General features: G+C 37.3%; 1 protein-coding gene across 1 annotated transcript in view; it reads left to right on the top strand.

Annotated features, from left to right (window-relative positions):
* LOC133638619 (uncharacterized) overlaps nucleotides 1-14,124 on the top strand; it is a 92,214-nt gene that overhangs the window by 63,632 nt on the left and 14,458 nt on the right. Inside the window, exons 14-16 of the mRNA XM_062031409.1 lie at nucleotides 1,634-1,678; nucleotides 6,604-6,657; nucleotides 14,045-14,098. Of these exons, the coding sequence (XP_061887393.1) occupies nucleotides 1,634-1,678; nucleotides 6,604-6,657; nucleotides 14,045-14,098 (153 nt within the window). The remainder of the gene's footprint in view (nucleotides 1-1,633; nucleotides 1,679-6,603; nucleotides 6,658-14,044; nucleotides 14,099-14,124) is intronic.

Genomic DNA, 14,124 nt, shown 5'->3' with positions numbered 1-14,124 from the left:
GTACTTCTTTTATTACTGGTCAACGGAATTTTCAAAAATATAATGTATACATTATAGATGGATATATATATAGATAGTACTTTATTGATTCCTTCAGGAGGGTTCCCTTAGGAAAATTAAACAAATATTAATAAGATATTGAAGCTAAGGTGTCGGTGTCTTTTTGACCTGCAAAGCATATGTATGGGGTGCCGAATGTAAAAATTCTGTCACAGTTTTCGAGCAGATAAATCAGGGGTCCTCAAACTTTTTGACTCGGGGGCCGCATTGGGCCAGGCTGTATATATATATATATATATATATATATATATATATATATATATATATATATATATATATATATATATATATATATATATATATATATATATATATATATATATATATATTCCGAGCGCAATGATGTCACCTTATCGATGGGAAAATGCATTTTTAGACAATAGCCGAAAGTAACAAGCGGTAGAAAATGGATTAGAAAGGACAGATTAAAAAAATTAATAATTAAAAAAACCTAAACTTTTAATTTTTTTAATTTTTTATTTTAAACTTGGGACTTCACGTGGGCCGGATTTTGGACGCTGGCGGGTCGTATCCGGCCGTAGTTTGGGGTCCCCTGAGATAAATGTTCCCATTTGGCTCACTTTTCTCACATTTAACTAATTTTCATCATATTTAAGTTTAAATTAAATGTTGACTGTTAATGTCGTATTCAATTGTTAAATCTAAATCTAAAGTGTAAATCTAAAGTTTGGATCCAAACCTAAATGTTGGCTCTAAACCTAAATGTTAAATCTGAATCTTATTCTTAAATTTAGGTATAAATCTAAATGTGAGCGCTAAATGTTAAATCTAAACCTAAATGTAAATGTAAATATAAATAGTAAATCTTAATATAAAATATAAATCTGAATGTTGAATATAAATCAAAATGTTAAATATAAATATAAATGTTAAATCTAAATCTTAAATGTAAATCTCGAATCTAAATGTGAGCTCTAAATGTTAAATCTAAACCTAAATGTAAATGTAAATATAAATAGTAAATCTTAATATAAAATATTAATCTGAATGTTGATTATAAATCAAAATGTTAAATATAAATATAAATGTTAAATCTAAATCTTAAATCTAATTGTTAAATTTAAACCTAAATGTTAAATCTAAATCTTAATTGTAAATCCTGAATCTAAATGTGAGCGCTAAATGTTAAATCTAAACCTAAATGTAAATCTAAATCTAAATAGTAAATCTTAATATAAATCTTAAATTTGAATGTTGAATCTAAATCTAAATAGTAAATCTTGTTATAAATCTTAAATCTGAATGTTGAATCTAAATCTAAATGTTAAATCTAAACCTAGATGTTAAACCTAAATTTAAATCTTAATATGAGCACGACATGTTCAATTTAAACCTATTTGTTCAATCTAAATCTTAATGTTAAATCTGAATTTAAATCTAAATCTAAATGTAAGCGCTAAATCTCTCGCCGAGTGTTAAGATAAATATTCATAGAATGCCAATGTTCCACCAATCCACAGCCCCGTGTGTTAAAAGTTCAATATGTTTTGTTATGTAAGGCAAATTTGTCTGAACACTGAACTAATGATGTTGTACTGTCTGCTGTCTTTAGGGTTTACCTGGTTTACCGGGACCACCTGGTCCTGTTGGGCTCAGGGTAAGTATCCTTGTCTCTCTAATTACACCATGTGTGAATGTTTTAAGGTACGAGCCATCTCTCTGGTATTTTTTTTTTGCTTTTAGTTGCGATTGAAAGCGTCAAATACCGGTACCTCCTCACGACTTGTTGGCGTAGAAAATGTCACAGTGAAGACCAGACTTGATCAGACTAGATCTGTCCCATCTGAGTCCATGACCATGAACTGATTAAACATTCTCAAACAACCACTGTAGTTGTTTGTAGCACAGGGGTCTTCCACGTTTTCAACCCAAAACATTTTAAAATCATTCAAAAGTCCATTCATGTCAGCAACTTCTAATGTAAAACTAATATGTGATTTAAACTTATTAAAAGCTTCTATTTCAGGGGTGTCAAACTCATTTTAGATCGGGGGCCACATGGAGAAAAATCTACTCCCAGGTGGGCCGGACAGGTAAAATCACGGCACGATAACTTAAAAATAAAGACAAATTCAGATTGTTTTCTTTGTTTAAAAATAGAACAAGAAAATTCTGAAAATGTACAAATCATAATGTTGTTGGGTTTTTTTTTACACTTACATGTTGCGGTTAATAGTATTCTATCTTTATTTGTCGTTATTTATATTTTCTGAATACATTATGTGATAATGTTCATCAGTCAACTCATTGGTGTTAATTTTCAATCTATTACGATAAAAAAATTATATCAAAATCAAATTACAGGATGTCATTCATGCAAGTTTGCTCATTTTCCTTAACTGGTGCACTAACATCAAGTGGTTTATTTTATTTTTTTACATATGTAGCATAATCTACAAAGATGCAAATAATTGCTATTGTGACATCTAGTGGACACATTTAGAACAGCAGTTTCTTTCATTCAAAAATTTTGGTTCATTTTTATACTTAGCAAATTCATCCCGCGGGCCGGATAAAACCTGTCCGCGGGCCTGATCCGGCCCACGGGCCGTACGTTTGACACCCCTGTTCTATTTCTTAAAATGTTGATGATCATGTCTTACAGTTTTTAAATATTTACTTTGTTTTATGTTTAAAATGTGAGGTTTTCATAAGGATAATTGTCAGGTTCAAACACTGATGACATCTATTAAACGAGACAAGAAGCAAGGAATTAAACAGAGACAGAATTAAATTTGGCTCAATTTGAGGAGAAACGTCTGGGCTGTACGCCACTTCTTTTTATTTGGACTTTCCCTGTTTACATAACAACAGCTGTTTTAAAAAGGAATGGGGGGTATGTAAACAGCCATTGTTTTCGGTCACATTAACACAAAAGAAAAAGATGCCTCGGGCTTGGACTGGTCCTGGATCGAGCTTGGGCAGGTCTTGGATCAAAATCGATAACCCCTCCCGTCTCCTCCCATCGTACACAATGGAATTTTACAAGCCTTCGGCTTGGTACAACAAAGGCAGCCTCTTGTCTGTTCACTGGGAACTCAGTGAACGGAAATTTTTTTGATAATTTACATACAATTTTTCTGACAATAATTATCAAAATAATATCCAAAAAAAACTTGAAATATCTTGAGTTGCATGTTATAAGACCATGTCATATATTAGTTTCACCACATAAATCAAATTTTTAGAATAAACAAACCTTTACACGATATTTGTGTTGTTTGTTTCACCTGTATATCCTATAAAAAACTGTGATTGTGTTTTTAACTAAACTGGTCCCATCGTACATAATGGAATTTTACAAGCCTTTGGCTTGGTACAACAAAGACAGCCTCTTGTCTGTTCACTGGGAACTCAGAGAACGGAAAGTTTTTTGATAATTTACATACAATTTTTCTGACAATAATTATCAGAATAATATTTTTTTTTAAACTTGACATATCTTGAGTTGCATGTTATAAGACCATGTCATATATTAGTTTCACCTCATAAATGTAATTTTTGGAATAAACAAACCTTTACACAATATTTTTTTGTTTTGTTTCACCTGTATATCCTATAAAAAACTGTGATTGTGTTTTTAACTCAACTGATCCTAAAGGTACCCTTTTATAGTGCAGAGATACTAATCAAATAATACAGATCAGTGCCTCTAATTGCAAGCTTGCATCTAGCGAGATAATCGCTACCTGGAAATTTGCATATTAATTGCTAGCTATCTTAAATGCTAACATGAATGTAATAATATAGCTATCCATGTTTTTATTCCAAACCTCAAAGATACGGTTAGTAGGGTAGCCATGCCACTACCCTTTCTAAACTACACTACAGTATGTTGGATCAATGTTAATACTGTTTGTATTTAAAGACGTTTACATTTGTGCAAAAATTGCGTGGAAATATGAAAAATATCACGACCCCCTTGCAGTACCTCTGTGGGGTTGCGGACCCCCTGTTGAAGACGTTTGTTGTAGTAAAGCCTATTGTGTCATTGTCATACAATATATTATCTTTAAGTAGTTTTTACTTATTTGAAAAAACAAACAAACATTACCTGTTAAAATTGTGGTGTTTTTAGGGGCCCGAGCACAGATTCAAATCAATCAATCAAAGTTAATTTATATAGCCCTTAATCACAAGTGTCTCAAAGGGCTGCACAAGACACAACGCCATCCTCGGCTCAGATCCCACATCAGGGCAAGAAAAAACTCAACCCAATGGGCTACAATGAGAAACCTTGGAGGGGACCGCAGATGTGTGGACCCCACCTGGGCGACCGGTGCAATGGACGTCGAGTTGATCTAGTTAATAGTGTGAGAGTCCAGTCCATAGTGGATCTAACATAATAGTGTGAGAGTCCAGTCCATAGTGGATCTAACATAATAGTGTGAGAGTCCAGTCCATAGTTGATCTAATATAATAGTGTGAGAGTCCAGTCCATAGTGGATCTAATATAATAGTGTGAGAGTCCAGTCCATAGTGGATCTAACATAATAGTGTGAGAGTCCAGTCCATAGTGGATCTAATATAATAGTGTGAGAGTCCAGTCCATAGTGGATCTAACATAATAGTGTGAGAGTCCAGTCCATAGTGGATCTAATATAATAGTGTGAGAGTCCAGTCCATAGTGGATCTAACATAATAGTGTGAGAGTCCAGTCCATAGTGGATCTAACATAATAGTGTGAGAGTCCAGTCCATAGTGGATCTAACATAATAGTGTGAGAGTCCAGTCCATAGTGGATCTAATATAATAGTGTGAGAGTCCAGTCCATAGTGGATCTAATATAATAGTGTGAGAGTCCAGTCCATAGTGGATCTAATATAATAGTGTGAGAGTCCAGTCCATAGTGGATCTAACATAATAGTGTGAGAGTCCAGTCCATAGTGGATCTAACATAATAGTGTGAGAGTCCAGTCCATAGTGGATCTAACATAATAGTGTGAGAGTCCAGTCCATAGTGGATCTAACATAATAGTGTGAGAGTCCAGTCCATAGTGGATCTAACATAATAGTGTGAGAGTCCAGTCCATAGTGGATCTAACATAATAGTGTGAGAGTCCAGTCCATAGTGGATCTAATATAATAGTGTGAGAGTCCAGTCCATAGTGGATCTAATATAATAGTGTGAGAGTCCAGTCCATAGTGGATCTAATATAATAGTGTGAGAGTCCAGTCCATAGTGGATCTAACATAATAGTGTGAGAGTCCAGTCCATAGTGGATCTAACATAATAGTGTGAGAGTCCAGTCCATAGTGGATCTAACATAATAGTGTGAGAGTCCAGTCCATAGTGGATCTAACATAATAGTGTGAGAGTCCAGTCCATAGTGGATCTAACATAATAGTGTGAGAGTCCAGTCCATAGTGGATCTAACATAATAGTGTGAGAGTCCAGTCCATAGTGGATCTAATATAATAGTGTGAGAGTCCAGTCCATAGTGGATCTAACATAATAGTGTGAGAGTCCAGTCCATAGTGGATCTAATATAATAGTGTGAGAGTCCAGTCCATAGTGGATCTAACATAATAGTGTGAGTCCAGTCCATAGTGGATCTAATATAATAGTGTGAGAGTCCAGTCCATAGTGGATCTAACATAATAGTGTGAGAGTCCAGTCCATAGTGGATCTAACATAATAGTGTGAGAGTCCAGTCCATAGTGGGGGCAGCAGGGGATCATCTTGAATGGAGACAAGTCAGCAGTGCAGAGACTTCCCCAACTGATGCACAGATGAGTGGTCCACCCCGGGGTCCCGACTTTGAACAGCTTGCGCTTCATCAGTGGTCACCAGATAACCTCTCCACCCAGGAGAGGGGGCAGAGCAGAAAAGAGACGGCAGATCAGCTGGTCTAAAAGGGGTGGGGTCTATTTAAAGGCTAGCGTATACAAATTAGTTTTAAGATGGGACTTAAATGCTAGAATAAAATTAATTATTAGTCTGTTTCAATGGGGAACATTGGTTGGAGATGCGAGTACAGTGGTTACTTATTTGTTCTGTGAAGCAGGTTGTAATTTGAGAAACTCTTACTGCGAACATAAAAACAACATGAAAATTAGATTAAAAAAACAGATTGTAATTTAACAAAATAGGTAAAAATTCAAGGAGGTTGAATACTTTTGCCAAACGCTGTATATCCCATGTCCGATTCTTCTGTACCGTATGTTGATAAGCATTGGCACATAACCGGTTGAGGGTTGACCATTTGCAACAGGTTTGCGAGGTTTGGTGGAAGAGGCTGTTGATTTCAAGAGTCTCAGTCAAGAGGAGAAGAAGGCAGATTTAAGTACTTCACCAAAATAAACTGACAACAGTGCCCCATTGAGATCCAATATAATAAAAAAAAATGAGCAGGATAAAACCATTTTTAAGAAGGAATCTAACACAAAATGATTTTAAAAGACAAGTGCCTCTCAATCCACTTTTTTTCCTTTTCGGCCAACTTTAAATATGACATATATTAAATGTAATATAGTGTTTTCCTAACATTATTTTGTAATACAAACATTTTTGCTTTTCAGGGGCCTCCTGGGATCCGAGGTGGTTATGGTCCAGAAGGCCAACGTGGACCTGATGTAAGTGACTTTTGAGGGTACAGAGGCCTCATGTATTCAGAGTGGCGTAGCTTTCCTCCTAAAAATTGACGTAACTTTACATCCAGAAAATGACGTACACAAAAACAATTCCGGTGTATTAAAGTGTGCGCACACTAGGGTTGTACGTTACTAGTATAGTACCGAGATACTAATGAATCATATTCGGTACTATACCGCCTCTAAAAAGTACCGGATCTGCCCCCCTTTTTTTTAACGGGCATGACGGCGTGTCGTCGTCACCCCGTGACATTGCTGGTTTTACAAGCAGAGGAGCATGTTCGGCAGCGCACAATCACAGTGTGCCTACGAGCAGACACAGTGTGTAGACAGGAAAGGGAGAACGGATGAATTTTGGCTTAAAAACTGACAATGATGGTGAAGTTATAACACTGAAACGCCCTTAGGAAGAGGTGCTTTAAGACATGGCTAGCTAGCTAGCGGGTAACATCTGCAGCGTTTTAGGTACTTCGAAATCACTAATCCTCGCCTCCATGGTGACAAATAATGCAATGGGTGGATCTACAATTGACATCCACTGTAATGATACAAAGTACAGAAGCGTATCTAGTTGATACTACTCTGATTACATCGATAGTTTTTAGCATCACAAAATCTTTTTTTTTTTTTTATTTTATTTGTATTATGTCTACAAACTCAGGAAATACGTCCCTGGACTTTTTACAAACAGCAACAGAGGAGGATTTTACCGTCCTAGTGTACATGTACAAAACCCAAAACCAGTGAAGTTGGCACGTTGTGTAAATGGTAAATAAAAACAGAATACAATGATTTGCAAATCCTTTTCAACCTATATTCAATTGAATTCACAGCAAAGACAATGTACTTAAAGTTCGAACTCGTAAACGTTGTTCTTTTTTGCAAATAATAGTTCATTTGGAATTTGATGCCTGCAACATGTTTCAAAAAAGCTGGCACAAGTGGCAAAAAAGACTGAGAAAGTTGAGAAATGCTCTTCAAACACTTACGTCTTTTTCATGGACGCCCCTGCTTAAGACAACGCCAAGCCACATTCTACAACAGCGTGGCTTCATAGTAAAAGAGTGCGGGTACTAGACTGGCCTGCCTGTAGTCCAGACCTGTCTCCCATTGAAAATTTGTTGCGGATTATGAAGCCTAAAATACCACAATGGAGACCCCGGACTGTTGAACAACTTAAGCTGTACATCAAGCAAGAATGGGAAATAATTCCACCTGAAAACCTTCAAAAATTGGTCTCCTCAGTTCCCAAACGTTTACCGAGTGTTGTTAAAAGGAAAGGCCATGTAACACAGTGGTGTGCCAACATTTTTGCAATGTGTTGCTGCTATTAAATTCTAAATCAATGATTATTTGCAAAAAAAAATTATGTTTCTCAGTTCAAACATTAAATATCTTGTCTTTGCAGTCTATTCAATTGAATATAAGTTGAAAATGATTGGCAAATCATTGTATTCTGTTTTTATTTACCATTTACACAATGTGCCGACTTCACTGGTTTTGGGTTTTCTACAAAAGATCCAGAGTCTGACCCACAGAGAGAGGCAAGCAAAGAACCAATTAGTTAAAAGCATCTCAAGAGTTAGATCTTTAACTTTTCCGTTCAATGTCTTTCATTCCATAAAGCTATAAGGGGTACTTTTTTTAATCAGATTAGTAACAGTTTTGAATTGTAATTAACCATGATTAATTAGAGTAAGATATTTTCTTGCAAAATTTAAATAACTTAAAAACAATACCCCGATATTTTGACACAAATGCAATTATACTGTCATAAAGGAACAATTTTTGAAAGTTTCACTGAATATAAGTGATTTATTTTCTTGGAACTTGGTAATATCTTTATTTTAAGTCCAATAGGGGTGTAATTTGAAGGGAAATTTGTCACAGAGCTCACTAGTCGGAGTCTCCCAGGTAACCAGTTCAGGTAACCAGTAAAGTTAGTTAAAGTAAAGGAGCAGGTGGCGTCAAAATGAATTGGGTGATTAATCTGCGTTGATACATGATTAACATGTTTTTGTTTTTTTATTAATCACATGCCTTAACTCCTTAAATTTGACAGCCCTATTTATAAGTAAACAGGCTAAGTAGTATTATGTTTGTCTCCCTATTTGAAACAACTATGCACATCCATGCAAGAATATTGCATTTTACCTATCTGTCAATATCATCTAAATGTAGTCCAGTTAAGTTAATGTTACATTGCTAATGCCTCATTACATTTTAGTTATTTATGGGTCAATAGTTATATAGCGCAATGCAGACCAAACAGATTAGCAAACAATGTATGCTCACTCTGTAACTACTTGCTATTTGCTAATAATATCAATATTTAGAAGGATGCTACATGCTTACGTATCATTACATTTGTCTATATACTGTTATTGGACTTATCGTTTCATTGTATCAACCATTGAAATAAATTACAGGAACTGTTGCCGTGATTTAATGTAGTTTTGTGTGAATCCTTCTATGTAAGATGCTGTGTAACGGGTGTTGTCGGGATGTCAAGGATGAAGCCGTGCAGAGGTGTGAGAGACGAGCAGATGTTGTCAATTTTGCATGTAAAATAGTTAATTGTTGTAGATGTGTGATATGAGGGTAATTAGTTTACGGTGGAAAATAGTTTTGCAAATGCACGTACAACACTTAAAACCTTTAGTATATCAGTATGTATGATTAAATTATGGAATTAATTAAGCAAATAAGTCAAAGTACTAATATGATCTAATCTAGGAAATCGTTAAAACTCAGTGTTTACAAAGTACAAGAATTAAGAATTCTGGTAAACATCTTGAAATGAAAAAATTTGAATCTTATTGATCCCAATTTGTGAATCACAACTTACTTAACTATTATTATATAAGAACCTTATTATTAATTGATTTACTCATTTATTTATTTATCTATTTGTTTGTGTTACAGATTGAGTACATGAAGTGAACGAACATACCGTATTTTCCGGACCATAGGGCGCACCGGGTTTTAAGGCGCACTGCCGATGAATGGTCTATATTTGATCTTTTTTCATATAAAAGGCGCACCGGATTATAGGGCGCGTTAAAGGGGTCATATTTTTTTATTTTTTTTTCTAAATTGAAAACACTTCCTTGTTCTTTGGTCAAAATGTTGCATAGATTATGTTTTACAGATCACCTTCAAGCCGCTTTCTGACAGTCGCTTCAGGATGCGCCGTTTTGTGGGCGGTCTTATTTACGTGGCTCACCTTCGACAGCGTCTTCTCCCCGTCATCTTTGTTGTAGCGGTGTAGCGTGCAAGGACGGGAGTGGAAGAAGTGTCAAAAGATGGAGCTAACTGTTTTAATGACATTCAGACTTTACTTAAATCAATAACGGAGCAGCATCTCCTCACCCGGAAACAACAACAGCCCCGGAAATGTGTCCCGTGAAAAACCGTCCAACCGGAACTCTAATAACTAGAGTTCCTCCGGTGAATAATGTAAACTCACTACACCGGTATGTTTTAGCGCTTTCATGGCGAGTTTACTGACGGATATAAGTAAGAACTTTACTCTACTTTATATTAGAAACGGCCCATAACAAGAAGATAGAGAAAAAGAAGAAGCGTATCGACTACGTCGTCGGTACGGAGCGGCTTCATAGCTTACCAAAGTTGTACTAAAACATTTTGATAGATTTTTGAGCGCCATTTGTAATGTTCTATATTTTCAATGGAACATATAAAATGTTGGTGTTGTTTACTTGAGTGATATTGCCATCATACGTCTTACCACGTATCTCTTATGTTTGACTACCATCTACTGGTCACACTTATTACACCATGTACCACATAAAACTGCTTCGAGGTCGGTGAGCAAAACCAGAATTATTCCGTACAGGATCCGTACAGAATTTTAAGTGTGCCTTGTAGTCCGGAAAATACGGTATTTGTTAAAAAAAATGCTATAAAATGGAAAATGGACAGAATGAAAAAGTGATGCTACTTCCTACTCCTTTTCATAATGACAAACTGAAAATATATAGTGTATGCATGTTCGGACTAAACTAATACCATACCATACCCATAAATAATGTCTACGTTTGGTCTTTCCACCCTCTTGACATGTTCGCAGTAAACACTTTAACATGGCTTTGACCAATATTGTTACATGCCTAGCTCAACAAAACGGGAAATTCCACAACTTGAATTCTGTCTAGAAGCTGCCGGCAGTCGCTGTGCTTTATCACCTTCCTGCCGGCAGCCAAATGGTAATGTAATGAAGATCATAATTTACCCATCAATACCGGTACCTGTGATTACAAGCTTTCTTCGGGGAGTCATTCTTCTTAGAACTGCTTCCACTGCTGCAATGTATTCTAGCTCTCTCAGGGCAAGATCAGGCAAAGCTGGCTGCTGCAACAGATCACTAATGTGATATTTTGTCAGGTGTCTTGATCGAGTCATGCTTAATGGTGTCTCTCAGTAGTTTTTACTGAAGTGATGAATGCCTCTCAGGTTTATAGTGAGAGACTAATGTATATTCTATATACAGTATGTGATATATTGTCTGCGTAATGATGGACTTGTACTCTGCTTTTTTGCCAGGGGGAGCCTGGACTGGATGGCCTTCTAGGTTTGCTGGGTTCACCGGTGAGCTAAATCACAGACCAAGAGATCTAAGTGACTTGTATTTATGTTTAAAGTTTATGTTTCAACAGCACTTTTTGCAGGGAATTTTGGCTATTATTCACAATCTTTATGAGAGACAAGAACACATGCCTTTTTTTAAGTGCATTCTAACTCGTAAATAAACACAAATACAAGTCAGCTTACAATGGAGCCATGACATCGTTGTGTCCATAGGCGCCGATCTACATTTCTGCCAGTAAATCCAAATCTGACGCTACTTTTCTGAGGCTATATTTACACTAAGCCGGATAACCCCTTAAACAAATAATTATTTAGCCTAAGCCCCATTTCAACCACACTAAACTATCATTTAAGAACCCCCTCCTCGGACAATTTTTTACACGGATAAGTGCGTCGCATATTTCTTGAATCTCCGGCTCTTAGCCTTGTATGGACTCATTGATCGTTTACAAACTGAGTTCGGAGAGGAAGTGACGCCAGAAAGGCCGCGCCCCACACAGGAAGTGGCGTCAGAAGGAACGCGCCACAACCAGCTTCATAATAAAGCGGTTTCGTAACTCTGAGGCAACCACATGAAATATGGAGGCGAGTCATCCAGACATGCCCGTGTTTCTCCTTCCGTCTGTACAGACGCTTGTGGAAATCACACATGAATACCTTAAGAGAAAGCGATTGCAGCTATTTGAGATACAACACTTCTCAGACGGCAAGAGAACTTTCTAATGTCCAAGTCAACTGTGATTCTACTTAGCGAAACATTTTGTTCATTTGTCGAAGGAGAGTCAACGAGAATGCGGGCTCCCGTGGATTGTATTACCTGGCCGTCGAGTAAAGACTACAGAAAACAGCAAATGCCTTTGTGGCAAAGCAGACTGTGTCAGTTATTGTCCGCCATGTATGTCGCAGACTCAAAGTCTAGGTCCAGAGTATATAAAGTCACCAAAACGAATGAACAATGAAGGTGAAGGCAAAAAACTGAGGAGTGTCCTGACCAGATATTTAGATCCCGAGATTGATTATTGTAAAATGTTCTTTATCACATTGTTTACTTTCACGTGTTCAATCAAGATTTGATTAATTTATGATGGCTCAGGTGTGATTCACTACAATAGGGTCCCACAGCACACTGGATTCCAGTTAATTGAAATACCACAACACTGGATATTGTTCAGATAAGTTAAATTTAAGAACTTGCACACAAAGCAATACTGGAGCTGACTATGACGTGCGCATTTTCCGCGCATGCGTATTAGGTCGCATTGCGCCGGCTGACGGAGGGAGATAGGGGATCTTAAACAACCATTGTGTGTGTGTGTGGACAGGGATAAGTTTAGGTGGGATTTACCCTTAGTGTAGAAGGGGCCTGAGCATGCGCAGTTTTTGCTTGGTGGTGAGAAAGAATTTGCCATCAATCCCATGTGGGTGCTCGGCATTGTCCTATGCTTGTGTCCATTGTGTCTGTTGCGTCCAGAAAACCCTCTAAAAATATCTAAAACCCGCCCACAATACTTGCCTTGCCTGTGCCAGTACTATGGAGAAGGAAACGGCACTGAGACAGGGGCGTTGATAGTTTGAGACGTGTTTATTAAACACAAGGAAGTGGAGTGTGTAATTAATCCAAATAAGTACGGTGTGACTATGTGTTGTGTTTAACCGAGTGTTACCAGGAGTTGTTGAAGGTGCGTGTTGAGCGGGAGGAAGAAGTCCAGGGACGGCAAGGCAGGCTTGGAGGTCCGTGGGAAAGCGAGAGGTCAAAGGCAGGAGCGAGGCGTCAAGGTCCGTGTCCAGGCGTTAGGTCGAGATCTAGGAAGGCAGCAGGAAGTCCAGAGGGGATCCAGGGAGACGAGACACACAACTTGAAACCAGGAAATGGGGGAACGCTGCGGGATGACGACACAGGACACAAGACGATGACCACAGAGGAGGGGAAACAGAGAGAGCGAATGCACATAGAGAGAGCTAGAGACGTGTAGGCTTACAGTACTGAGACAGGTAGCTACGTTCTGGCACTGGAACGCAGGACGCGCTGGCTTATGAAGGGAGTGGAGTCTACATCAGCCTCAGGTGTGTTGATTTCAGAATGCCTACAGGCGCGCACAGGAGTCTGAGCCGTAACAACCTCTTTTTAATTCTAAAATAAGAATCATGCCTTTCACCTGAATAGTAGGATGTGTACATACACCGAAAAGTTGGCACACTTTGACAGCCAACTTAGACCCGAAAAAGGCAATAAAAGACCTCCTTTTATTTATTTATTTATTTTTTTGCACCCCCGTTTTTTCTTCACGAGCACTATGAGTGATTCTTCATTTAAACGGGAAGAAATGAACATCCCATCAGTCAGCATCCCAGTGAGAGCATGTTTTATTATGTTTGTTGTCTTTCATGAAGTCTGCCATGTAGGTAGTCAGCGTTGTAGTTGAAAGAAAAAGTGAACGTTGTAATGCGTCTATGAAATTAGTGCTTAAAATTATCAAAATACGTAAATATTAAATGTTATTATGAATGTACCCGTTACTACATTACATGTATACTTACAGCATGTATTCTATATAAAACGTTGATGGAAGTGTTTGGATGTTTTTTTTAAGTGCTTTACAGGCAAACTTTTGCTTGCATTTGTTTACTATACTATTTACTATAAACTACTTAGTGTGTGCTTGTCTTACATAAAGATTGTGAGTGATCGGCAAAATTCCAAAATAAGTGCAGCTCCCCTTTAAGTATTGTTTTTGTGCTTGTTTTATTTTTTTGACAGGGTGCGCCGGGCTTTACAGGACGTGTCGGAGCTCAAGGAGTCAATGGCTCAAGGGTAAGATCAAACCAAAGAAGTAGTTA

Source organism: Entelurus aequoreus, linkage group LG21, assembly GCF_033978785.1.
Source record: "Entelurus aequoreus isolate RoL-2023_Sb linkage group LG21, RoL_Eaeq_v1.1, whole genome shotgun sequence".
Lineage (NCBI taxonomy): Eukaryota > Metazoa > Chordata > Actinopteri > Syngnathiformes > Syngnathidae > Entelurus > Entelurus aequoreus.
Note: the sequence above shows the minus strand (reverse complement) of the source record. Positions and strands in the feature narration are given on the sequence as shown.